Source organism: Guyanagaster necrorhizus, assembly GCF_019112545.1.
Source record: "Guyanagaster necrorhizus MCA 3950 unplaced genomic scaffold BT62scaffold_54, whole genome shotgun sequence".
Classification (NCBI taxonomy): Eukaryota; Fungi; Basidiomycota; class Agaricomycetes; order Agaricales; family Physalacriaceae; genus Guyanagaster; species Guyanagaster necrorhizus.
In genome coordinates, this window is record NW_025064933.1 from 45542 (window position 1) to 73327 (window position 27786).

At 41.2% G+C, this 27786-nt stretch overlaps 3 protein-coding genes across 3 annotated transcripts; 2 read left to right on the forward strand and 1 right to left on the reverse strand.

Moving 5' to 3' along the window:
• Window positions 1-21767: 21767 nt before the first annotated feature.
• On the forward strand, window positions 21768-22401 carry BT62DRAFT_1081062 (uncharacterized protein; the record flags this gene model as incomplete). Its single annotated transcript, XM_043179634.1, has 6 exons — window positions 21768-21840; window positions 21879-21928; window positions 21982-22003; window positions 22065-22123; window positions 22180-22224; window positions 22275-22401. The coding sequence occupies 6 exons, from the start codon at window positions 21768-21770 to the stop codon at window positions 22305-22307; spliced, it is 282 nt and encodes a 93-aa protein (XP_043033590.1). The 3' UTR covers window positions 22308-22401.
• A 1342-nt stretch (window positions 22402-23743) lies between these two features.
• Window positions 23744-24668, reverse strand: BT62DRAFT_938286 (zf-CSL-domain-containing protein). The gene is made up of 3 exons (XM_043187501.1): window positions 24416-24668; window positions 24171-24358; window positions 23744-24118 (listed from the first exon to the last, which is right to left on the reverse strand). The coding sequence occupies exons 1-2, from the start codon at window positions 24596-24598 to the stop codon at window positions 24218-24220; spliced, it is 324 nt and encodes a 107-aa protein (XP_043033591.1). The 5' UTR covers window positions 24599-24668; the 3' UTR covers window positions 23744-24118; window positions 24171-24217.
• A 232-nt stretch (window positions 24669-24900) lies between these two features.
• On the forward strand, window positions 24901-27183 carry BT62DRAFT_997903 (glycoside hydrolase family 43 protein). Its single transcript, XM_043190691.1, has 9 exons — window positions 24901-25069; window positions 25118-25336; window positions 25397-25471; window positions 25523-25606; window positions 25666-25712; window positions 25762-25966; window positions 26025-26249; window positions 26307-26976; window positions 27028-27183. Exons 1-9 carry the CDS (start codon window positions 25030-25032, stop codon window positions 27134-27136), a joined length of 1674 nt encoding a protein of 557 aa, XP_043033592.1. The 5' UTR covers window positions 24901-25029; the 3' UTR covers window positions 27137-27183.
• Window positions 27184-27786: the final 603 nt, after the last annotated feature.

Here is a 27786-nt window from a genome sequence, read left to right on the forward strand (position 1 = left end):
CATATAGCAATAATTTCCCCTTGCAGTCTCTGGTCCTGCAGTATGTATATTCTTCTGTCATACCAGATCATTTCTTTCTCCTTTGTCATTCCCCACTCATAGTTTAATAATAGTGTGACTTGTTGATCTCATTTGCTGAGGTTTCTGATCATGCTTTTGATGTGCTCATGAATCTCCTCTCCTGTGGGCATGATCATTGCTCAGAAGTGTTCTAGTCTGAGCAAGACTACTCCCTCATTGTCATAGTCTCCTTGATCATAATCAGCTCTTCAGCTTAGTAAGTCTGCCTTCTTGTTTGCCATTCCTGCTTTATGATGCAAAGTGTATAGGTATTGGCTCAACTCTGTGACCCAGTGAGCTTGCCATTGATTCAGCTTCTGCAGTTGTCAGAAATATCAAAGATTCTGATAATCCATTCATATTTCAAATGTTTAGACTGCTCTGATCAGATAGTGTCACCATTCCTCAAGAGCTAGTATAATAGCAAGCAGCTCTTTATTGTAGATCTTGTAATTTCTTTTGATAGCTGACAAGACCTTAGAGAGGAATGCTACCAGTCACTATTTCCTGTCTTGCTCCTAGGATAGAATGATGCTAATAGCCCTTTCACTCATGTCTGCTTCTACTTAGAACTTCCTATCTTGTGTCAGTATTGCTAATACTATGTCTTTTATGATGTTATAATTTTTCCATCTTTCTCTTGACTTAACCTCTATTTATGCTTAGTCAGAGCACTAGAATGAGCACTTAAGACTATGAGATGAAGCTTAGTCATCACAACTAAGCCAAGTCAGTCATTGTCTTTCAATGCAACAGCATTGCCTGATGATGCACAATCATCCTTTTATGTATAATAGTGACACCCAAGGATGATGGGCACAATAGACTCAGAAAGATACAATAGATAGTTATATTATTAGCAGATGATGTATAGTATTTAAGATGCTCACTCTCACTGGTAATCCCCAGCTTTGAGCTAAAGTTTATTATCACATCAATTCTCTCTCAAGCCAATTCTAAGGTCTTGATGCATCATGACTATCAATCACAATCAGTGAACTCTGACATTCCACTCAAAGTGCAAAGTGACATCAGTTTATCACATGTTTATAGTTATATGCAGCTTAGATCTAACAATTAGCTTGAAGCTTCTAGCTTCTCTTTCTCAAGCCCAATTGTGCTAAGAAACTAAATACCTGCTCTGAACCCAAATGACCTGAACTTTGATTGAGAGTTCTTCAAACTCCTAGCTTCCATTATTGGAACACTTTTAGGCTTACTTGTGATCATCCAGCTATACTGAAGACATCACTCAATAACTGCTTGGGCTATCCAACATTACAATGAATTTCAGCATATCTGTCATATTCTATGAAATATAACCTCTGACCTCCTGCTCTATAACATCCCCAAATCCAGAAGAATAACCTATCAGCCCCTGACCAGCCCCATACTGGAAGCTGGACCTAGTGGAATGCATCAGGGGAATAGTCAAGAAGAAGAGAGAGGACAATACCCCTTTCAACCCAGATCAAGCAAAAACCAGCACTCTCACATCCCAGAGGACTGAGGAATATATATATCAAATGCCATACCAGATCATGAAGATGAGAGGCTTTCAGAGGACTTCTTTCAGCAGTCTCCCTCCTCTGACCCTTCCACTGCCTCTTGAACTCATGGGATTGCTGACCATGCCAGAGATTTCCTTCATACCACTCAGATGGCTCTAGGATTCTGATATGCATCACCTAGAAGCCAGTTTTACAGCACTCCCATCTCAACCCACTACTCCATCAGTACTAGCAGTGGGCTAGGGCAGTCACTCTTGGACCAACTCAATGATAAGCAGCAGGTCTGAGAAAATCAAAATAAAATCATTCACCATCTATTCCCAGCCTGAGACCTTAATGTTCCATTCAACTATGATGAAGCCCTCTGACAGGAAGAGCAGAGACAGCGAAATGCATCTCAATCAGCTTATAGTAAGTTTGAGGAGCACATTATGAACTACAGGAGGGCAAGAGAAGAAGCTGCCAAGTATGATTGACAGCATGAGAAAGAGCAGCAAAATGTCAAGAGGACATGACTTATGTGGGCCAACCTCTCCAACTGGTATGGGCTCCACCTCAAAGTTGCCTCAGTACTCATGCCAGTATGAGCTGACTGATCTCTCTCAACCCCTATCTTCAGGGATCCAAGTACAATAGACTCTGACTCCTGGGCTCTAGAATATTGGATCAATGCAGAGGTCCTCACCACCAGCAAAGCAGGAAGAAGAGATGACAGGATTCCTCTCTCTCTCTGGGACAACATCCCAAGATCCCCTCAATACCCTCCAACTCCCTAATATCCCCCTTCCCAAAGAACCCTCAGTGCCAATACCACATTCAGAAACAATGAGTCTGTTCTCAGACACTACAGACTATGAGTCTCTAGCACCACTCACATCCCTGCCCATGCCCTCTGAGGGTTTCTTGGGAGTTGGATGGTCAGGCAGCTCCTTGACAATAGATACTGAAGAAATGTTCAGCTTTATTATGAGCAAGTGATAGTAGTGAGAGTAGCAGGCAGAAACTGATATGACTCTGATATCAGAAGTCAGCCTGCCTCCACCTATCTCAATGCCTCAGACTTTTCTGACCCCACCACTGAGCTCAGCACTCAGCCAGAGCAGTGGGTCAACTAAGACAATGTGACCACAAGAGGATGAGGAGAGTTTTACAATCTGCCTACTGTTTTCTCTCTTGAGGAAGAGAATGATGAGCTCAAGAGAGACAAGAAAAATAAAAGTAGTGAGCCACCTCATGCAGAAGGAGAACTTGCTTACAGGCTCTAGGAGGACATGGATGAAGAAGAACTGGAAAGAACAATTCAGGAGATCAGAGTGCAAGAATACTAAGAGCTATACCTGCAGAGAGTAAACTTTTTATAGCATGACACCAATTGGTTGGTGTCATAAACAGGACAGTTATATATATATTCTGAACCTAATGAACCAGTAGAAATCCTGAGACATATGGCAACTGACTATGCCATTCAAAAATATAATGAACACTATTCCAAGAATCTGGTCAGCTGGCCTCTGGCATACCAGGCATCTCAACTAATCCAACCAATGCTATGGTCACCACTGGTTACCCCAAAATGAGCCACATATATGGCCTCATTGATTCAGAGCACCTTTTTATACTCTGCCTCTTCCTCCTGATCTACAGCAACTTGGCTGTCTCAATCCTGACCTTAGCCAAGAGACTCCCCAGTCACATACTAAAACCTCTGGACTGGCAAGGGAAGCCAGATCTTGAGGGCTCAGCCTCCATCTGACAAGGCAATCAGAAGTGGAAAAGAAAAAGAGCTGGCTCAGGACAATCCCAAGGCTGTCTGATTAGGATTTACAATATGAAACAGAATCATTGTCTAAAAGGAAGCAGCACTGCAGGGAAGCCTCATTGCAGACAACAACTCTCTTCATTCATTCCCTGGCTCTTCTTGAGAATAGAATCACCCTCTCTTCTCTGAGTGGTCCAACCTGATGAGAGTACTATCCAATAACACAGCTATCTTGCAATGTCAACCAGATTTACTTCACAAACCCTGCCCCTTTAAGAGGGCATCTGATAATATCAACCAATTCCTGATCAACTGCAAACAATACTTTGAAGTCTATATCAGGTATCTCAGAATGGATATGAACAAAGTCATCTTCATAGCCTCTTATTTGGAAGAGAAGGTGAAGACCTGATGGATCCTAATCTCCCCAAACTTCTGATCATCAATTTGGGAGCATTATCAATACCCCTCATAGCTGATAGTCAAATAAATGCTATATGACAAGTTCATTGATCTGGCAATATAAAAGGTACACAAGCAGAAGATCAAAAAGTATAAGATGGGCAATAAGACAGCCACAGACTACTTCGATAAGCTAGAATGACTCACAAAGCTTGCTGAGATCTGGGATGATATAGCAAATGATGGACAAATAGTCAAGGCTCTCAAGAAAAGCATTCTCTCCTCATATGTTATGATGATCTCTGCCATCGGTGTCAGAGTGTTAATGCCAGTGGGATATGACAAGTGGAAAGAGAGAATCATTGAGATGTATAAGAAGTGACAAAGACAGAAAGCAGAATCATCGACTCTACAAGATTATCCAAAGAAGTTGACACTGCCAACCTCAAACACTTTCAAATTGTCAGAAACAACCATCAGAAAATCTTCAGAAACCTTGATGGCTTCCATCTATGACATCCAGAAGACAGAAACAGCAACCATGTATATAGGTTCAGGGAAGCTGATGGATATAGATCAAATGAAGAAGGAGAGTAAGTGCTTCAATTGTGGCCAAAAGGGTCACATGGTGAAGGACTGCCTGAAGAAGAAGAGAATCCATAAAGACATTTGAGTGCAAATTGCTGACTTACAGAAAGAAGAAGAGAAACTTAGCAAGGAGACAAAAGTGGATGAAGTAAAAGATGGGGCTGACCAGTGAGCAATTCCACTGAGCCAGCCAAAGACTTTCATAGTGTGCCTATAACAGCCATTAGTCAGACTGACAGTATTTCTGTAGTTACTCCTATGCCTAACTTAAACATGCATTCAAATATACCCTGATTATCCACCTTGCACACTGATGAATCACAAAAAGAAACTCAAACACCCAAAGGCCAAACAGAGGCAGTGAGTCCCACTACTTGGCTTAAGCCATTTGATACTAAATGGATCTGGAGAGCCATCAGAAATGCTAGAGATGAAGCTACAGTGAAAGCCATACTCAAGAATTAGATTCATAAGATCCACATCAAAGAAGTGGTCTATGAAGTCATAGAAGAGATGAGAAAAGCTGAGCAGTGCCAAGCTCTGAAATGGCTTGATGAACTCTGAGGACCCCAGAAATTCATCCGATGATCTAAGACTCCAGAATGAGATCTCTTAACAAGAGCTCAAATTGAGACTCTTACATCCTGAAGTACCCATGCAATCACTGCCTTGATTGACAGCAGCTGCATGGGAAGCTCTATCAATCACACTTTTGTCAACAAGCACCATCTCCCAACCAAGGCTACAGCAGCTCCAATTCCAGTTTACAATGTGGATGGAACTAAAAACTAAGCAGGTTTAATTATCAAATTTGTTGAGCTTAGGCTTACAATTGATGATCATTCCAAACAAATTAATTTGGCCATGACTGACCTCAGAACAAAGAAGATCTTCTTCAGTCATGATTAGTTAATCCATCATAACCTGTTAATCAATTGGAAGACTGGGAGAATCATATTTGCAAGGTGCTGATGTTGAAAAATCCCATTTGAATTGTCTGATAAGGATCCTGAAGACCAATGGGATGAGGAAATAGAGGACAGCAAAATGATTCTCACTATTGACATGCAAAAAGTGATTCACATCTGAGCCATTCATTATGCTAACAATCTGGCAGCAAAGGCTAATATAGGAAAAGAGGAGAAGACCTTTAAAGAGATGGTGCCTGAGTGAGCATGAGACTATCATGACCTCTTTGAGAAAGAGAGTTTTGATGAGTTACCTGCTCCTAAACTATGGGATCATGTGATCAAGCTGATTCTGAATGCAAATGCCAATCTGGATTGCAAGACTTATCCACTTAGTAATCATGTGCAGCAAGAGCTTGACAAGTTCCTGGATGAGAACTTGTCCAGTGGATGAATCCATTCATCAAAGTCTCCAATGGCTTCCTCCTTCTTCTTCATAAAGAAGAAGGACAGAAAGCTTCAGCTGGTACAAGATTACTGGAAGCTAAATGAAATGATGATCAAAAATCATTATCTGCTTCCATTAATCTCCAAATTAATGGATAAGCTCCATGGTGTGTGATACTACACCAAGCTTGATGTCTGATGAGGCTATAACAATATGCAGATCAAAGAAGGTGATGAGTGGAAGGCTGCCTTCCATACAAATCAAAGGCTGTTTGAGCTGACAGTGATATTCTTCAGCTTAACAAACTCACTAGCTACTTTCCAGTGAATGTTGAACAATATATTCAAGGACCCTATTGCCACTGGAAAGATGATGATTTACTTGGATAATATCCTCATCATGTCCAAGACCAAGAAGGAGCATTGATGACTGGTATGACAAGTACTGGCCCTCATGAGGAAGCACAAATTATTCCTCAAGACAGAAAAATGTGAGTTCAAGGTGCTTAAAACTGAGTACCTTGGGGTCATCATTAGTGAGGAGAGTATCAGGATGGACTCTGTCAAAGTGGCAGAGATAACAGAATGGCCAGAACCAGCCAAGAAGAAGGAACTACAATCCTTCCTTGGCTTCACAAACTTCTATCACTGATTCATCCAGGACTACAGCAAGGTTATCTGACCAATGACCTAGCTGACTGGTAATATCCCCTGGATCTGGAGCCCCTCTCAGCAGACAGCTTTTGATAACCTGAAGTGATGGCTCATGGAGAACATAGTTCTCATCATTTTGATACAGGAAGGAAGGTTTTAGATTGAGACTGATTCAAGTGAGGGTGCCATTGGTGCCATCTTGTCTCAGAAACAAGACAGTAAGTGGTGCCCTATTGCATTTCTCTCCAAGGTGCTCATGATCACTGAACAAAATTACAAAATTTATGATAAGGAGCTACTTGCTATCATGCTCACCCTGAAAAAGTGGTGACATTATCTCATTAGGGCAACAGAGGTTTTTGAGATCTGGACAAATCATCAGAACTTGTGATACTTCTAACAACCACAGAAACTAAACCACCAACAAGCCAGATGGGTTACTGAACTGAGCCAATATCAATATATGCTCCATCACAAGGCAGAAACAGCAAACAAGGATGTGGACCTCCTTAGCTGACATGCAGACTATGACCAGAGAGAGAACAATAATGAGGAGGTGATATTATTAAAGTCTGAGTATTTCTGGACCATAATAATGCCAACAGAGGAAGAGATTCATGAGCACATTAAAAGTGCAACCCAAGACACTCACAAGTGGGACCAAAAGGTGGCATCATCACTCAATCATGAATGAGAGATGACAAAGAAGGAGAGATTAATCCACTATGATGGATGGATCTATATTTCCTGAGACTAAGCCTTATATAGTGAGATCATCACTATGTATTATGATCACACAACTGCTAGCCATCCAGGTATTGCCAAGACCAAGGAACTGATACTGCAGGAGTACTGGTGGCTCAAAATAAGCAATAACATCACTTTATACATCAAAGCATATGAAGTTTGCCAATATAGCAAATCATTAACACAAGCATGGGCCACTCCACTGCATCCAAATAAGGTCTCATCATCACCATGAACTCACATTTCAGTGGACATGATCACCAGATTACCAGATTGCAATAGCTATAATGCCATTATAGTTATTATTGATCAGTTCTCAAAGGTGATCATTCCAATCATCTGCTTGACAGAACTGACTTCTGAAGGATGGGCAAAAATCTTATAAGATGAGGTTTATGCCAAGTATAGTATACCTCAAGTGATCATCTCAGATAGAGGACCTCAATTCATCTCCAAGTTCTTGGATGACCTCTACTGGCTGCTAAACATCAAATAAAATGTGTCCACAGCATATCATCCTCAGACTGATAGCCAGATCAAACAGGCCAATCAGAAGGGTGAAAAATATCTTTGACTCTTTATCAATTACCAATAGAACAACTGGATCAAATAATTGACACTCACTACTTTCCAATACAACAATCACATATATTCAGCAACAGGAAAAACTCCCTTCTTCATTGATCATAGTAGACACCTCAATGTTACACAGACCAACAGACATCAAACTAGCACCTCTGCCTCAGGAGACTTTGCTATTACTATGACAAAGATTCATGATAAAACCAAAATAGCTCTTAAAAAGGCTGCAATGACTATAAAGAAGCAGTACAACAAACACTATTGTGCTGTCTATGAATATATAATTGGTGACAAAGTCTGGCTCGATATGACCAACCTTTATCTCCTGTGTCCAAAATGCAACCTTGCAGACAAACATAATGGCCCATTCGAGATTATGGCCAAAATAGGTTTCTCAGCCTATAAACTCTAGCTGCCAGAGACCTGGAAGATACATGATGTTTTCAATGAATCACTGTTGATCTCATATATCACATCAGTGTTCCCTAATCAGAAACACCCTCCACCACTGCCTCCAGACCTAATCAATGACGAGGAACATTATAAAGTCAACTAGGTCTTAAACTATAAACTACAAAAAATCAAGGCAAAAAGTGGTGATATGACAATAACAGTCAATTATTTGGTCAGCTGAAAAGACTACAGATCTGAATCCAACCAATAGGTCAACAAGTGATCAATGAATGCAAATGACACCATATGAGATTATAAATTATCTCTAAATTAAGCTATCAGGACAATGATTTTAAGGAGAGAGTAATATTATGATTTTTCCATCTTTCTCTTGACTTAACCCCTATTTATGCTTAGTCAGGGCATTAGAATAAGCACTTAAGACCATGAGATGAAGCTTAGTCACCACAACTAAGCCAAGTCAGTCTTTGTCTTTCAATGCAATAGCATTGCCTGATAATGCACAATCATCCTTTTGTGTATAATAGCAACATCCAGGGACAATAGGCACAATAGACTCAGAAAGATACAATAGGTAGTTATATTATTAGTAAACAATGTACAGTATTTAAGATGCTCACTCTTACTGATAATCCTCAGCTTTGAGCTAAAGTTTATTATCACACCAATCCTCTCTCAAGCCAATCCTAAGATCTTAATGCATCATGACTATCAATTACAATCAATAAACTCTGATGTTCCACTTGAAGTGTGAAGTGACATCAGTTTATCATGTGTTTATAGTCATGTGCAGCTTGGGTCTAACATATGAGACATCACTTAAGACTGCTGAAGGCATTCTGTTGGGCCAGTCTCTATATTCAGAGGACATTCCCAGTTAATTGCATTATTAGTCAGATGATCTTGCTGTAGTCCCTGATAAATCAGTGGTAGAAGTTGGTGAACTCTAAGAATGACTGTAGTTCCTTCTTCTTTGTCAGTTTTAGCCATTCAACTACTCTAGCTACCTTAATTGGATCCATGCAAATGCTCTCTTTGCTGATAATTACTCTGAGGTACTCTATTTCTAACACCTTGAATTCACACTTCTTTGTCTTGAGGAAGAGCTTATGCTTCCTCATGAGTGCTAATACTTACCATACTAATTGCCTATGTTCTTTTTTGGTTTTCAACATTATGAGAATGTCATCCAAGTAGATGGTAACTTTTCTGGTGGTGATGAGATCTTTAAATATATCATTCATCATCTATTGAAATGTGGCAGGCAAGTTGGTGAGCCTGAAAAATATGACTGTAGACTCAAAGAGTCTCCAGTTAGTCCTAAAAGTAGCTTTTCATTCATTGCCCTCTTTGATTCAGACATTATTGTATCCCCATCACATGTCAAGCTTTGTGTAATATTTGGCTCCTTGAAGTTTGTCTATTAACTCCAAGATTAACAGGAGTGGATACCAGTTCTTGATTGTCATCTTGTTTAGCTTTTAATAATCTTGAACCAGCTGCAACTTGCTGTCCTTTTTTTTGATAAAGAAAAAGGGAGAGACCATGGGTGATTTTGAGAGTCTGATCTGTCCACTGGACAGATTCTCATCAAAGAACTTGTCAAGCTCTTGTTACTCATTGTTTCCTAATAAATAAGTTTTGCAATCAAGATTGGCATTGGTGTTGGGGATTAATTTGATGGTGTGATCCCAGAGCTTTGACTCAGGGAGTTCATCAAAACTCTCCTTCTCAAATAAGTTCTAATAGTTGCAGGCCTATTTCAGCACCATTTCCTTGAACATTTTCTCTTCTCGTCCCTCATTAGTCTTGGCTGCTAGGTTATTAGCATGATGCATGGCTCAAATATAAATCTCTTGCTGCATGTCAATAGTGAGAATAGTCTCACTATCCTCCATCTCCTTATCCCATCTATCTTCTGAGTCCTCATCAGGCAGTTCAAATAGGAGTTTCTGGCATCTACACTGAATGAACATGACTTTTTTAGTTTTCCAGTTGATCAGCAGATTGTGCCTGATCAACCAATCATATCTCAGGAATACCTCTTTCATTCCAAGATCAGTGACTGCAAGGTCAATTCATTCAGAATGGTCTCTGATTGTGAGTCATAACTCAACAAACTCCATGATCAATCCAGCTTAGTTCTTAGTCCCATTGGCATTGTAAACTGAGATGAGAGCAGCTATTACTCATATTGGTAATTGGTGCCTATTGATAAAGGACCAATTGATGGAGCTTGCAGTACAACTGCTGTCAACTAACATGGTGATCACATGGCTTGTTCAGTTCATAAGAGTTTTGATTTGGGCTTTGATGGTTAGGTCTCATCTGGTGGTTTTGGTTCAGCAGATATATCATCACAGCCCACATAACTTATCAAGCTATTCTAGAGCTCAGCACCTCTCTGCCTTCCTCATCTCTTCAATTATCTCATTAATGACCTTCTTGGCTCAGGTTTTATATACTCAATTCTTGAGTATGGCCTTTGCTGCTTCTTCTGTTGGTGCTTCCCTGATGGCCCTCCAGATCCACTCAGTATCAAATAGTTTGAGCTATCTAGTGGGGATCTCTCTCTCTGTTCAGCCTGAAGGCATTTGAGCTTGTTTTAGCAATTCATTGGCAGTGTGAATAGTTGAGGAGTGGGATATATTTGAATGCACATATATTTTAGACATAGGAGTACCTACAAAAGTACTATTAATCCATCCCATGGCTACTATAACACTGTCTTGTTTGGCTGACCCAGTGGAATTGCTCACTAGTTGGCTCTATCTTTTATCTCTTCTATCTTTGTTTCCATACCAAGCTCTTCTTCTTTCTTCTGCAACTCAGCAATCTGTGCTTGAATGTCCTCTCAAGTGCACTTCTTTTTTGAGCAGTTTTTGGTCATGTATCCTTTCTGCCTACAGTTGAAGCATTTCTCTTCCTTCTTCATGCAATCTATATCTATAGGCCTTTTCACCTCTGTATACATTGTGCTGGTGCCTGTTTTCTGGGTACCATAGATTGCTGTACTAGCTGTCAAGAATCCTGACTTAGACATGCTGTTAGTTTTAGGAGTTGATAAACTAGGCTAGTTGGGCTTTCAGTTGTCTTGTAGCATAGTTTGTTCTGCCTTCTGTCATTGTCATTCTTTGTATATCTTGACAATCCAGGTTTTCCAGTCATTATAGCTGATCAGAACATTAAATCCTATAGCTGAGATTATTGTAATATACAAGAATGGGACTCCTCTCTTGAGGGCCTCTACCATTCTCCTATCATTTGCTACATTTTCTCAAATGCCAGTGAGTTTGGTGAGCTATTCCAGCTTGTCAAAGTAGTCTGTCACCACTTTATTGCTTATCTTGTATTTCTTGATCTTCTGCTTGTGTACTTCTTGTATGGCTAGATCAATGAATTTATCATTAAGCATCTGTTTGAATACTAACCATGAGAGGTATTAGTAATGTGCTTTTGTGGTTGATTGGAAGTTGAGCAAGATGAGAATCCACCAGGTCTTAGCTTTATCCTCTAGGTATGAGGCTGTGAATATAACCTTATTTATGTTGGTCCTGAGATAAATAATATATGCCTCAAAGTATTGCTTGCAGTTGATGAGAAAGTAATTGATATCATTGGAAGCCCCTTTAAAGGGGTGGAATTTCTTGATCAAGTCTGATCAGCATTATAGGACTACAGTGTTTTCAGAAAGAGGCTCTATTGAGTTGGGCCATTGATTAAAAGATGGGTATCATCATTCAGTGGATAGCTCAGAGAAAGAGTGAAGAGAATTATCATCAGCCATGAGACTCCTCTGAGAGATGGCTTCTTTTCACACAATGACTCTGTCATATACTGTGAAGCCTAATCTGATCACTTCAGGATCATCTCAGACTGGCTCCTTTCTGCTCTCAGTGGCTTCATCTGATAGTGACTGTGTGCTAAGTAATCAGCTTTCTTTGCTAGTCCAGGGATTTCAGAAGTTGGCAGGCTGAATCTGCAGCTATAGTTGGAAACAAGAGAATCAGGTTGCAGCAGATCAGACTGAGAGGGTAGAGTATGAATATTAACTCTGAAAGAAAGGAGCCATGTACATGGCTCATTTTAGAGTGACAGGCAGAGACCACAGCATTGGTCACATCATCATCTTAGGTTGGTATTCCAGCAGCCTGCTGAGCTGGTCTTCAGAGTGGTTTTGGTTGTAGGTTTCAGCAGCATAGTTTGTGGCTGCATGCCATAGAATTTCTGTTTGCTCATCAGGTTCAGCTTTAATATATAATTGTCCTAGGCATGATGCTAATCAGTTTGTGTTGCACTATAAAAATATTACCTCTATACAATATAACTCCTGGTATTCCTCTGTTCACACTCTCTGTATCTCCTTCTCCAGTGCTTCTTTGTCAGTGTCCTCAGAATAGAAGTATTAGATTTCTCTCCCCTCATATAGCAGTCCACTACTCTCAGTTTCTCTGTCATCCTTGATCTGACTATCCTCACCTTTCTCTTCCTCAAGGAGGAAAGCAATAGGTGGGTCATAAATACTCTCTTCTTTCTTAGGTGATTGTATTGTTGTTATCAATCCACTGCTCCAGCTGAGTGCTAGGCTCAGAGATGAGGCTCAAAGGGGCTGAGGCTGTACTGGTAGCATAGGCAGCTCAGGGATAGAATCTAATATTGATGTTATACCAGTTGCTTCCTATTGCTTGTGCATTCTCCAGTCTCTCACTATAGATGCAGAAGTTTCCATAGAATCTTTCATTGAGGAACTGATGTGTGACTCTACTTCTAAAGAAGCCTCTGAGTGTATGAGCAGAGATATGAGCATTGAGAGAAACTTGTAGCCTGTAGTGTTCAAGGATGGACTCATCATTCCTGAGAGTGGTATTTGGACTGGGGGTTTGGCTGGAAGAGAGATATTCAAGAGATGGAGAGTAGATAGTAGAGCAAAGGACATCATTCTGAGGTGGAGGAGAGATTCCTCTATCTCCTTGGTTTTGTGCCTTGTTGGTGGTGAAGACTTCTCAGGCTCCTGAGGCCTATGAATCAGTGTCTGTAGTGCTAGACTCCCTGAAGATGGGAGTTGACTGAGAAAGTTCAGACTGGAGTCCATACCAATCTGAAGATATGCTACTGAGGTGCTTAGCCTTGATTTCTCACTGTTAGGCTCATGCCTGTTAGTCCCACTCAGCTTCCTCATAGGCCTAGTGTCCTTCTGTGTGAATATAAGATGCAAGCTTGCTATGAGCTTCTGTGGACCCTGTCTGCCCTTGGTTTCTTTGCTGCTCCTCCTGTCAGACTGCTTTATCATAAATGAAGGGACAATTAAGATCTCAGCTTGAGAAAAACTGGTGAATGACTTCATCTCAGGCTGCCTCTCCTTGTTGTTGGTTGCAGAGTCACTGGGATGAGGTCCTTCCCATCCCAGTACTGGTTTCAGGAGACTGCAGGATTGAGGTGACACTTGAGTTGAAAGTTCCATAATTGCTGAAAAGGATATGTTGGAATCTCTGAGCCATCTGAGGGGTATCAAAAGAATCCTGAGTGTGGTCAGCAATCTCATGGATTTTAGAGGCTGTAAAAGGGTCAGGGGAGGAAGACTCATCAAAGAAATTTGCTAAAAGATTCTTGTTCTTGTGCTCTGGAATAGAAAGTGAGATCCACAGGTTTTAGAATCCTATGAGGCAATTGTTTTGGTCTCTGCTAGCTGGTTGAGAGAGATATCAGAGTCTTTTTTCTTTTTGAATATTCCCTGTTGTTGTAAGTAGAGAGCAGAGTAATATACAGAGGATTAGAATTAGCCTCTCAAGAGAGAGACATTCTACTTAAATACATTTTGTATTACTTCAAGATCTTTCTACAGAATATTAAATAAGTCTGGATCATAATCTAAGTCAGCTGCTGCTGACTGGCATCATATCTTCAAGTATATTCTTGTACTCACTCAGAATTGCTATCTCAACACTCTTCCTCAATTCTGAGTTCTTAGAATACCTGCAGATAGATACTCATGTAATAGTCTTAGTAGGCCTTTAGTGAATATATCTGCTAAGTTTCCCTCTGATGTGCAGTGCTGAACTTTGACTTTATTTGAAGCCATGCACTCACAAACAAAGTGGTGCCATATGTCTATATGCTTCAATCATGCATGGAATATGGGGCTCTCAGTGAATTTGATTGCTGATTGATTGTTGACAAAAATAGTCATCACTTCATAAAATGGCAATCCTAATTCAGTTAAGAGTGCTTATAGCCAAATTACTTCTCAGGTTGTATCTGCAAGAGCCATATATTCTGCTTCCATAGTGGATAAGGCTATGGTGGGCTGTTTCTTTGAACTCCAAGTAACAGCTTCCCCTGCATAGATACAGACATAACCAGATGTTGATCTTCTATCTGTTCTGTCTTCTCTCCAGTCTGAGTCTGAATAAGGTATCAGCTCATTCATAGTCCCTCTATATATGATTCTGAAGTCTAAAGTTCCCTTCAAATAGTGGAAAACTTGCTTCAAGACTGTGATATGCTCAGCAGCTGGATTCTGCATATACTTGCTTAATTCAGTGACAGCATATGCAATGTCAGGCTGGAATCCATTGGCCATATACATTAGTGATCCAACATCAGTATGGTAATATTGCCTGATAGCTGTGTCAACACCTTATGGGTCTTCTGTCAGAATTTTCTCTAGCTGTACATTCAGGTCTATAGGTATTTTGACTGGTTTGCAGTCATTCATGCCCATTCACTTAAGTACTTTGAGAATATATGCCTTCTAGGATAGAGTGATAGTGCTCTTGTCTCAATTTCTGTCTATCTTCATGCCCAATATATATTGAATCTCCCTCATGTCTGTGATATTTAGCTTCTTCTTAAGCTCTTCTTTCATTTTAGATATGGTTTCATCATCTAAAGCAAGTAATGTCATGTTGTCAATGTGTACAGCTATGATTATGGAACCAGAACTCATTTGTCTGATATACACACATTGATCACTGATCAATCTGGTGTATCCAAGTTCCAAAAATGTAGCATTTAATTTGTTATTCTAAACTTAGCCAGATTGCTTGAGTCTATACAATATTAATTTGAGATGTGCCACTTTTCCACTCTCATCTGAATATTCAGGTGGCTGTGCTATATAGATAGATTCATTAAGTTTACTATTTAAGTAAGCACCAACAATATCCATTCTATGACTGATTAGGTTTCTTTGAGCAGCAATTGCTATAAGTAGACAGAATGTGTTCAGTCTGACAACTGATGCATATGTCTCAAAGAAATCAATGCTGAGTATCTGTGAAAATCCTTTTGCAACAAGTCTAGCCTTATACCTGATAGTTTTCCCATCACTATCTCTTTTCAATCTGTAAGTCCACTTGCAGTCCACAAGTGATCTGTCTTTGGGTAATTCTTTCAGCTGCCATATGTCTAGGAAAGTCAATAGATTGTATTCTTCATTCATTGCTTTCTTCCAATAATGCTAGTCTTGTCTTGTCTTGGCTTCTTCAAGGCTTAATAGCTCATCACTGAGGTTGTCTGCAGTTTCTCTAATGCATGCATAGTCTATTGCAACATTTACAGCTTCCAAAGATGATTCTTCTGAGGTATGCTGTTGTTCCAATGTTTTTACAGCTTGTGCACTTGGATTAAAAAGTGTCCAGTAACTCAGTTGAGTCTTTGATGCAATTTGGGCTGATTTGTCATATGGCTCAATTATTTTCCTATACTATATTAGGAACTTTGATTTGATTGATAATATATCAGAGGCTGTTTTCCCTTTTGGTTTGGCATTTCCAGCATCCATAGAATCATCCAAAATGCCATTATTTCTATTCAGAGTCTGCTCAACTTTGCTCTCTGACTCTCCCTTGAGTGATGAAGGGTGGGAGACTACATAGTCAATGTCTATAGGCTCTGTAGTGTTGCTTTCAGAGAATATAACATTTCTTGAGATCTGAATCTGCCTAATTTGAGGATTATAATATCTTCAGGCTCTGGATTCATCTGTAAGATCTGTGAAAATAAATTCTCTTGACTTTGGGTCCAGTTTTGACCTCTTGTTGTCTTGCTGCAACTCAGCACTTTACTCTGAATTCCTGGAGTGCTGAAATATCTGGTTTTCATGCTCTGAAACACTTCTTCTAAGGTTAGATCATTTTTGATGGCTCTAGTTGGTGATCAGTTCTTCAGGTATATAGTATATGCCACTGCCTTGGGCCATAGAAACTTCAGTAAGTGATGTTCTTTTAGTATGGTGCATGCATGCTCCACAAAAGTCTGATTTATTCTCTCAGCAACTCTGTTTTGAGATAGAGAATATGCTGCAGTCAATTTCAACTGTATGCCATTGTCCTGGAGGTATTTCTTTACCTCTTCATTGACATATTCCTTTCTATTGTCAATCCTCATAAACTTCAGATCCTCCTCTTTGTGGACTTTGATGTATTTTTGATACTGCTAGATCTTCTTTTGAATTTCCATACCTTGCTTTGACTTTAAAAAATACAACATTGTCCATTGGGATTTTTTATCTGTGAAGCTTATGTAATATCTTTCACCATGGATACTCTGAATTTAGGTTGGCCCCTATAGATCCAAAAATGTCATTTCTCCTATTTCAGTATAGTCTCTTTTGGCTTTCTGTGGAAATGGCTTAGTATGATATTTGGCTTTTATGCAAGCTATGCAATCTGTCTGAGGTTTGGCTGACTCATCTATATCCATCCCCTTGACTATTTTCTTCCTAAATAGTCTCTTTACTGATCCCATGTTTAAGTGGCCTAATGTTTTGTGCCACTTTTGCCATGATCAGGCTGATTTCATAGTATGGGCCTGAGTTATTTCTGGAACAATGATGTCAAGGCTGTACAGCTTTGATATTTTATCTCTATGGCTGATTATCTTGCCATGTGGTGAGATAATATCTATTCTGGACTCTTTGAATTTGAGTTCAAATCCAGCATCTATAATGCACCTTATCAACATAAGATTGAATAGTGCATCAGGACAGTGGATACACCCTTTTAGTGTGACTAGAGTGATCTTTTCTCCTTCAACCATTTTAATCTTGATAGTTCCCCTTTCTAAGCCTTTGGATTTGCCTACACCAATGACTTCATGTTCTAGAGTTTCAATATAGTCAGAAAAATATAATCTATTTTTGACTATATGTCTGATAGTGCCAGAGTCCCCTAGTCATAATACTCCTGAGAGTGAGATAAGTGTGACATCTGTTGCACAAAATATGTAGTCTTCTTCTTCTGAGTCTAATTTGGCAACATGTGCCTGAGTCTGGCCCTTTTCCTTCTCTTTCCATGACTTTCTAGAATTCTTCTTCCTATTTGAGCAATTTGTCCTGATGTGACCAGTTTCCTCACATTCATAACATGTGACTTTTGGATTGAACTTCTTGCCATATGCTGCAAGTGTTATGATCTGATCAGAAGTCTTTTCCTTTAATCAGATGTCTTTCTGAAGAATTTGGAAAATCAACTTGTAAGAATCTTTTAAGTCAGCAGTATCCACTGATGAGATAAATGAATTTCATGATTCCAGGAGTGATATAAGCAGTGTAATAGAGAAGTCCTCCTCCTCAACTTTCTGCTTAAGAGATGCCAGCTCCTTCTGATAGGACCTCAAAGTTCTAATATGCTCCTCTATATTTCCTTTTTCTTCACACTGAGCTCTGAAGAATTTCCTTCTGACAAGGATAATTCTCATGGGTCCCCTGGACTCATACATATCTTTTAGAGCTTTTCAGACTTCTGCTGAAGTCTTTGAACCAGCAATATATATCAGTGGGCCATCTGAAACCTGCAATCTTATTGTTGAAAGAGCCTTCCTATTGCTCTTCTTCTAATCTGCCACCAGTGTCATGTCTATCAGGGCTGGAGTGCTTTCATCTGCATAATCAATTAGTCCTAAATTGATTAGAATATTGATCATCTTGATTTTCCACATTGGGTAATTTTCTAAGCTCTTAAGAGGGTTAATTCTATATATGGACTGACTATCCATGTGGTTCTATATGTGTACATAAAGTACAAAAGGGTGTAAAGTGAGTAGCAATGTAAGTTTAGTTATAGCCAGAGCCCATAACCTGTTATAAATAGAGAGCAGAGTAATGTACAAAAGATTAGAATTAGCCTCTTGAGAGAGAGACATTCTACTTAAATACATTTTGTATTATTTCAAGATCTTTCTATGGGATACTAAATAAGTCTAGATCATGATCTAAGTCAGCTGCCACTGACTGGTATTGTATCTTTGAGTACATTCTCATACTTACTCAGGATTACTATTTCAACATCTGTATTTAAGCTGCTAAGTCTGGCTTTGGGTAAGAGGTTTGTCATGGGCTGATGGGATGTTTATTGGGATTCTGGAATGTCATGTAGAGGGAGGTTGGGGGTTATATTTTGTAGAATGTGTCAGATGTGTTGGAATTCCTAGTAATATTGAATTGCCCAGGCAGTGATTGATTGGTGTTCATGGTACAGCTGTATGATCACCAATAATTCTAATAATATACTGATGATAGAGGCAAGGAGTTCAAAGAACTCATGATCAAAGTTAGAGTCTGATAGGTTGATGTCAATAAAGGGCATTTGGTTTCCTTCACACTAATTGTGTGTAAGAAAAGAGAAGAAGAAGCTTTGAGCTAATTGTTAGACTCAAGCCACATGTGATCAGAAACATGTGATAAACTAATGTGCTTTTGCATTCAAGACTTTCACTAGAGTTCACTTATTGTGCCTTTTGACCAGTATGCTTTAAGGCCTTTAGAGATAGCTCAAGAGTAGAATGAGATAGAATAAACTTTAGCTTGAAGCTGAGGATTACCAGCAAGAGTGAGCTGTCTTATATACTGTACAGGTCAAGGATAAATATACTACTGCCTATTGTATATTGTTGAGTCCTTTGTGCCCATTGTCTTTGAGCACTGTTACTGTACACAAAAAGTTTGTTATGCATCATTGGGCAACACTGTTGCATCGAAAGACAATGACCAACTGGGCTTGTTGTGATGACTAAGCCTGTCCTGTGGTTCTAAGTGCTGGTCTAAGTGCTCTGACTAAGCATAAATAGGGGTTATTCTCATGTCAAAGAAGTAAAAGGTGAAAAATCATAACACTCAGCTTCAAGCTAAAGTTTATCTATATCACTTCACTCTCAAGCTTTCTTGCAAAGGCCTTAAAGCATATTGGTTAATAGAGCACAACAAGTGGACTCTAGTATGACTGTATAAATATAATACAGTGCTAGTTTATCTTGTGTTCTGATTATATGTGACTTGAGTCTAATAATCAGTTAGTGCATTGAGCATAAAAATACACAGAAATAGGTCAGAACTGGATATGCTCATATATGTGAATGTTGAGATCAACTAGCCTGTTGGTTGTGACTATCACATGCTTGAATGGCTGTAGCAAACACTGAATGCTTACTGAATTAAGTTCATCTGGACTATTGATCCCTCTTATTCATGATAGATTGCCAGCTTGTCTCAAACATATTTTGCAGTGGAGTTTTTGATAGAGTTCATAAAATCCTTTTCAGCTTTGACTGCTTTTAGGTTTATGAAGCCATGGATGGCTCAATTCTTCATCTGCCAATTCATATAGGCTCAAGGTTCAACAGTACAGTTAGAGCAAGGAAGGCAGTCAAGATGATGACCATCAATGCCACCTGATATAGTGAGGCAGTTGAGCACATTGGCTTTCCATTCTTGCCAGTTATTAACTTTTTTGTTGAGAGATGCAGCAGTGAATAATGAAGATTGAATGGTGAAAATAGAAATAAATCACTTTAGCACATCAGTAGGTAGAGGAGTGAGGGATGGTGCAGTATCACTTTGAGTGACATCAGGCATTGACATTGTCATATGAGTGGCTCAGAGACACAAGGAGGTTTCTTTCAACAAAGATGTGGATTACAGGCAAAAACATCAGTGACAAGATATAAACAGTGTGGATTCCAACTCTTGACTTTAGAGCATGAGACAAATACTCACAACCTGTTAAAATTCAAAGCCTATAGAAGTAGTAGCTCAGTCTGAACATGTTAGAATATAGAAGGACTGAGAAAAGAGCTGTGTGATGAGGTAAGCCTATAATTACTTGTCTGAGAAACAATGGAACATCCTTAGTGTTTGCTGATGCATTGTCATGTATTTCAGATGCCAACAAAAATAAAATAAAAAAGATAATGTGAAAAAGCATAATTTCTCAAAGATGAGTGAGGCAGTAAGAAGACAGAAAGTGATGACATTGTATTTGTATCTCTAGTGTACATGATCTCTACACCAGAGGGCCAAAAGTGAAAGGAAATTGAAACTATTTTAAAAGTAGCAAAGTGCATTCCCATAGTTGAAACCAAAATTGAGTCATGGTAACTGGCAGCAGAGTTTCAATTTACATACTTAAACAAGCAGGCACCTGGCATGTTTCTCACTCTCATTGACAATGATGACAATACCATAGACAGTACTGATGATGACATTGATGTCTCTGCCAGTATCAGTTCTATTTTCTTCTTGCTGCTGCTCAATCACATGATCTTCTATTTTCTATCTCTTTTGCAGTCTATATCATCATGAGTCAACCTTTCAGAGATGGTCCAGAATAAGGCCAAGACATATTCAGCATCCCTATCATCTACAAGGAAAAAAAGTTCCAACAGGGATATCTGACCATCTGATGCCAGAGAACTAGAATAATCTTACTGATACCCCTCAAAATATACTAGCCAGATCAAAGCATCCAACACTCCTAACTTTTGTATTCTGGGTGAGTCTATCATTTTGCACTCTAATTTCTTTGCTGTATGGCTCTCCAAGGGTTTTTAGCTCAAGTATGAAATCAAGATTGAGCCAGTGACTCTTTTGAACAAGTGCAAGGACTGTATTTTCCAGTTGCTTGAGGCTTGCCCTCAGGTTCATCTCTCTCTAGACTCTATTGCTCATGAGAGAAGTATGTGCCTCATATCTGCCAACAAATTACCTGATTTGCATATAGCAGTTCCATTTGATGAAGAGAGCCAGGCTGGAACTGTCACATACCAGATATCCATCATCTTCAAGTGCATTTCCTATGATTCTTGTTTCACTAGGCTTTCATGTATTCTCTTTAGATATCTCAATGCTGATGAGGGTTGCTGAGATTATGATTTGCTTTCATGCTGTCCTGTTGTAACACTATGTAGCTAATGAATGATCTTTTGAATATATATCATTGATGTTTCTACTGTATGAATTATCTGACTGTCAAGAAGCTGAAACTAAGAGTCTGGGTTGTTTCCATTTGGTGATGAAGGTCAGAAAGCAAGATTCAATTTTAAACATTCAATGCAGGAATGATCCCTTCATCTTGCCTTTCAGAAGTTAGAACCTGTAATCTCGGTGCCACCTGGTTGAATGCTGGTGCAGATGGCAAACCTCATGCCAGGTGTGGCACAGGATCTGGCGCCACCAACGCCCAGAGTCACATCGACTCGGAAATGTCAATATTCTGGTATATTGCCGATCCGAGTTGCCCAAATTCTGGGGTACAAAGCTAGTCGACCGTGGTAAAACCCGATGCTCGTGACTGCATCATTACCCTTTAAGTAATCATCTCCGTGAATCCGAGACCCTCGTCCTTCTTTCACACTCGCCACCACTTCATCCTGTTTTTGGACCACATTCTTCTCGCCGTTCTTCATATTCTGCCCTCAGAAATGTCAGAAGAGCGAGAAGATACCAAGCTGAAGATCAACATCACCATCAAATATGGAGGCGAGGAAGACAAGAGTACATTCGCGTTTAATCTCACCATCCAGAGATAACAGTCGCCATAAAGCGGACGACAAAATTTGCTAAAGTATTTGCAGTTGCAGAGGTGTGCTTTTTACATGTTCCGACGCGTTTAGTTGGCTAACCAGGAGCGTTTAGAAAAAGTTCGAGAAAGATCCTGGTTAGAATCATGTCCCCCCTTTCCTCCCTTTTATGTTTTCATATCATGTAACTGGGTACAGGTACATTGAAATTTGTTCTGAACGGGGATAGACTACGTCCTGAAGAGACTTTAGGAGATGTATGTGGTTGTAATCTTTCTTTGGTGGCACTGACCTATAACTTGCGTCGGTCTAGCACGACATAGAGGAGGATGATATAATTTATGCACTTTTGGAGCAGGTAGGCCTGCCACCCCCCTTTTATCTTCTTTCTGCTGATGCCTCTTACAGCGAGGAGGCGTGCCCTGTCTCATTTTTGCCTAGTGCTTCCCCTATTATCGCGATATCATTATAATTTTCGGTCATGCATTTACTCTAATCTACAGGCCCCATGTCAAGTATGTGAGCTTATACTAATTATGCATAACATCAGATAACATGAAAGAACTGATGTCCTCTGAGACGAAAAGACATCCCTCCGTAGTGTCAAGCCGTAGACGCATGATATTCAGCCGTATTCGTCTTCATGTTCCTGATTGGCGATCTTACTGGTGGAGTTCAAATTGTGGAAATGAAAAACTCAAATTGCGAGAGAAGGCATAACGTGGTATCGTATCAAAACAAGCGCGGTATCAATCAGAGTCCCGGATCCGAATCATAAATACGCGGAAAGTCCATTCATCTACCCAGTCCTCCTCAGGTAGGCAAGCGCCTGATTCGACGCCGCGTCTTTAGCGATGTACTTTTGCGACCCTGTGCCAATACCACGAACGACTCCATCGACTGTAAAAAATTCGTCAGAAAAGATTGTAAGCCGTCATTGAGAAGCTCACTTTTGCAGGTCATCGTCCAAGTAGGAGCATTTGAAGGGCCAGAGCGTGACTCAAGCCAGCTGACGGCTTCGAGACGGTTCTGTCTTTGAAAATCTAGAGGACTATTAGTAACGGTCCGCGATCAGATTCAGAAAGGATTACAGTTGTTGAGACCACTGGTTCCAACTGTAAAGCTGTAAGAAAGAGCAGCCAAAGGTCTAGAGGGTGACTAGCCTTCATTGGCAGGCATCGCTGTTCAGTCAAGTTCGTGTTTCTGCAGAGCTCATCCTTCAAACAAAGAGTTTTATAGCCAGTTAGCGAGAACGGCGACCTCCACGATTTCATTTCGCGTTCATGTCTCATCATCCGCTGCTCAAAGAACCCCAGCAATGTCCGCCCGAGAATTAAAACGCGACGGCGAGATGGAAGTCTTTCTAAAGTCGAAAGACATGAACGCCGCACTACGATCATGAAAACTAAGGCACCATCGACGCGATATTGTCATGAGGCGGTTTACTGGTTGCCTCTGAGGAATTCGTGGGAAGGTACCATAGCAAGCTTGGTTATATCTCGACTTTGCATTCCGTCGTCTGACCAATGTATCACAACACGAGGTGCAGTGTGCGAAAGAGACTCGCTGTAATTGCCGAGCACGGGTGCGCCAAGGCCATCGGCCTAGCGGTTCAAAAGTGACTACAGTGTTACAAGTCCATTTTGTGAAGAGACGAAAGCGAGCTTATGACACGGATATGACGTCAGCTGAAACTGATAACTCTCAATGGACAGGATGAAATCACGCATGAACCAATAAGATTTGGTTTTCAAAACATCATTAGGAGAAAAGAAGATCTTCTGAGACGTGCTCATTGGATGGATCTAAAATCAGCAGCGCGGCCGACAACGACAAACGCATGAGTCTGTGCCTGTTCAGCATGCCGAGCCACTCACGGGAAAAGAAATGAGACTTCATTAGAAGAGAAGGAAGTCAGTGAGAAAGCTCCTGAGAAGGCGCGTTAACGTCCAGAAACAAAGACGATAGCTCAGTTCCGAGAGTCCACAGCCAGAAGGTATGTGGGCTTGCGATATGGATAGGAGCCGTACTTTCCGCGCGGTAACAAAGTACAGTTTCATAACCTCCCTTACCGATTATGGCCAAGCCGTGCAGAGGGGACATGAAAAGAGAACCAGCATCACGAAGCAGTCAGCAGACCAGCCGACTGTCGGACATTCGTCGAACACAATCGCGGGCACGACAACGTTTGTAGTCGGGCGACATAGACTTAAAGTCATACATGTTGAACGAAACGGAAAAATCAAATACATCTGCACAGGGAGTATGTCAGATCTGCAATTAAAAGAAGAAAACAAAGGCGCACGGCATATGTAAAGTAAAAAGATACAGATCCAGTAGTCGCGGTCTAGTCATGCCTTACTGTCTTCCTCGGCATCACCAAGGGTAAGTTTTTCGATAGCATCCTGAAAATACTCGTCATCGCTGCTCCCGCTCTTTCCCTCGCCACCGCTCTCATCCTCCTCATCCTCCTCTTCATCTTCGTAATCCAGCTATATCCCATCGGGTAAGCCTTTCTCACCAAGGAATAACCAGAGAAGTCGACTCACAGGATCATAAATGACACGAATGATGAGACTGCAACTGGGACAGGTAGCAATATCTTCATAATTGGCTAGTTGCTGTCGTGAAATTTCGAAGCGGTCTCCGCAGGGACATGGGTAGTGATAGACACGCTTCGAAGCATCCCACACCATGTCTTCTATTTCAATCTCGTCGTAGTAGGCGCCCATATGGAGTCTTACGAAAAAATCTAGCCAGGCAATACGGACATGAAGTGATAGTAAAAGAGAGAGAGCACGGCGGCCTCTGATTCCGAGATCCGGTGTTTGGTAAACATGACGATCCCAAATAAGCCGCTCCAGCGGCCCGACTATGCTCGACGGACATTAGCGGCTCCTTTGACCATAGCAGGACAAAAGTTGGGATTTTATACCGGGTGGACTTCTCTTCTACAGCGCTGCCTCCCAGTATTCTAATACTAAACTATAAGTACCATAATATTGGTCCCTTTATTCCCGCTGCTACCGGACGGCCCGACTGCAGCCTCCCGACTAAAAACCGCCACCATCCAGCTGACCTCCGGGAATAGCATATATACGAGCAGAAAAATACTGGTATCTTCAAGACCCCAAGTCTTTGCAAATACTCTCATTTTCCCCCAATGCCACGCCTTCTCTCTTCGCTGGGGATTGTCGGAGTCGGTATGCCGCGGTGCTGTATCAGGAGAACATCATTCTCATTTCTCGCAGCACTGGTTCGCGCATTGATTAATCCAATACTCCCAGGCTTCAATCCGGACCCTTCTATACTGAGCGTAGGATCGAATTACTTTATTGCTACGTCCACGTTCGAGTACTTTCCTGGTGTCCCCATTTATCACAGCACGAATCTCGTAGACTGGGAGCTCATTGGGCACGGATTGACCAGACCATTACAGCTGTCGCTTCTTGGCACACCATCAGATGCGGGTCAGTGTGATACTTCCATATCTGTCTGTGACCTGGGCGCTAAGCGTGATGAACCTGAAGGCGTTTGGGCCCCAACTCTGAGATTCCACAGAGGAGTATATTATCTCGTGTGCACGACTAGATATGTCTACACTCGTACGTCCACCATCATATTATGCGTCATCACATTTGCTCATGTCTGTAAAGCGGAATTCAGGCTCTTCCCTCGAAGCTTCTACGTTTCCACAGAAGACATATCTTCAGGAGAATGGAGTGATCCGGTGTATTTTGGTATGTGTTCTGTATTTCTTACGTTACGTTCATTCCATCAAACTTAATGTTTCATCCAGACTTTCTTGGATATGACGCAGATCTGTTCTGGGATACAAACGGTGATGTAAGGGTAGTTTTGTGCTATACAAGTCGAGCTGAAAGCCTCCCTAAAGGTATATGCTACATGGACCGGAATAAACAACGCCGTGGATAAAATCTACGGCATCTACCAGAGCAAAATTGATCTCCTTACAGGAGATTCTCTCACTGGTGATAAACTCATCTTCAACGGCACTCTTCCCAACGATTCGACGTCTAGGCCTGAAGGTCCACATGTATATTTGATCAACGGAACTTACTACCTCATGATCGCAGAAGGTTAACATCCTAGTTAATTATGGTTTAATACTTGCGACTCACACCTCCAATCCCGTAGGCGGTACGGGTGTTCATCATCAAGCAACCATCCAGCGTGGTCCGTCACCGTCAGGGCCTTGGGAAAATAATCCTAGCAACCCGATCATTTACAATGGCGCTGACCTTTCACTGGCCGTGCAGTCTACTGGCCATGCCGGTTTCATGCAAGCAGCGGACGGAACCTGGTGGGGCTCTTGCCTGGGAACCGTACCACAGAGCGGGAACTTTAGCTACCAGCAACTCGGTAAGTATGTGTACTCTGCTCTTGGCACAGGCATTAACCCGTCGTCCTTCTTTTCAGGACGCCAGACCTTCTTGTTCCCCGTGACATGGGAAGAAGGCTGGCCTGTAATCAACGAAGGCCGGCCCCTGAGTCTTCATATGGGCGGTATTCTGGAAGACAAGTCCCCGCTCTCTTCATATACCAATGGCTTCACCTCGGCGAGTTTGGATAATTCGTTCTATTTCGTCCGAAATCCATACAAGGCGTTTCACTCGCTCACTGCCCGGCCAGGGTATCTCAGGTTGAAAGCAAATGGCTACGCACTTGGCGACAGGGATAGCGCGGCCATCATAACACGCAAGCAAACCTCTTACGAGGAAACGTTTGAGACAATCCTCGAGTTCTTCCCCACCACTAATTTGATGGAGGCTGGGTTGAGTGTCTTCTACGGGGACATGATGCATAACGATATCGGAATTACTGGTGACGCTGTGGGGTCTGGGAAGAGGTACATCGTGACGCGGACGCTGGTGCCTGCGCAACAAATAGGGCCCTGGGGGTTGACTTTTTCCAATAATACAGCCACGACCACGAATCACTACGAGCTTAAGACGACTGACCAGCCCGTACGGTTGAAGGTCATAGCGACGTCGACAGAGTATATATTGGGACACGCGGAAGGTAGATGGGAATCTTTCGAATATCTCGAGACGTTCAGTAGTGTGTATATGACGGTTCCGCCGACAGGGTACGTCCCTTCATCCTTCCTTTAAGGCTTTATGCTCAAATCGCCTCACAGAGCTTTCTTCTTTAAAGGAGCATCCTTCGCACTTTGTAACACAGGAAATGGAAGGTCTAGTTCATCACCAGCAGATTTTGGTTACTGGAAACAAATACCGTCGAATTAACCAAAATGTATGGAATACAACGGTAATAAATTGTAAAGGTATATCAGCTGGTTCCCAGACGTGAAGTGTCGTGTACTCGTTCTCTCAGTCTGGGCATCTAATGAGTTGAAGCGCCTCTCCGCCTCCGGCTTGTGCACATGTCACTTCGTCTCGTTCCTCAGCAGCGACAGCAGAGAATATCTGCGATCACACCAAAAATTGTAACAATCACCTACGCTCGTTTTTGTCAGTCTCGATATAAAGTTGGATGATACAAAGGGAAATCTTACCGTGGTAATAGCGCCTACTATGGTCATTATAAGATTAGAAATTGTAGCAATTATGGCGTTTATATCACGCCCGATTGCAGAAACTACAGGTCCCTAGAAAGCACGGTCAAGTCAGTACAAAGAAGCTACAACTGGATTAGTTCGACGTACCATGTTTAACTGGTAATACAAGGTTAGAGTATGAAAATGGTTTTTGGTTCAGTTCGGCGATGGGAAAAGACTTTCAGAAGTGCGACTTTTATGTTATTATTATACCATGGAGGCAGATGACGCGATTCTCATATGCGGCAATAATGAAAATGACGTCACTGAAAAACGTACCTGGCGATCATTCTATGGAAGACATGGGAAAAAGTAGGAAAAAAGAGTCCTTCCACTAGG

What these genes read in the sequence shown, in the direction of transcription:
- BT62DRAFT_938286 (XM_043187501.1), bottom strand. Translation starts at nt 24,598, where the DNA reads ATGGGCGCCTACTACGACGAGATTGAAATAGAAGACATGGTGTGGGAT. An exon ending in TTCGTGTCATTTATGATCCT is followed by an intron (nt 24,359 to 24,415) that starts GTGAGTCGACTT and finishes GATGGGATATAG; the next exon opens with CTGGATTACGAAGATGAAGA.
- BT62DRAFT_997903 (XM_043190691.1), top strand. Translation starts at nt 25,030, where the DNA reads ATGCCACGCCTTCTCTCTTCGCTGGGGATTGTCGGAGTCG. An exon ending in CTACCTCATGATCGCAGAAG is followed by an intron (nt 25,967 to 26,024) that starts GTTAACATCCTA and finishes CCAATCCCGTAG; the next exon opens with GCGGTACGGGTGTTCATCAT. An exon ending in CTTTAGCTACCAGCAACTCG is followed by an intron (nt 26,250 to 26,306) that starts GTAAGTATGTGT and finishes CCTTCTTTTCAG; the next exon opens with GACGCCAGACCTTCTTGTTC.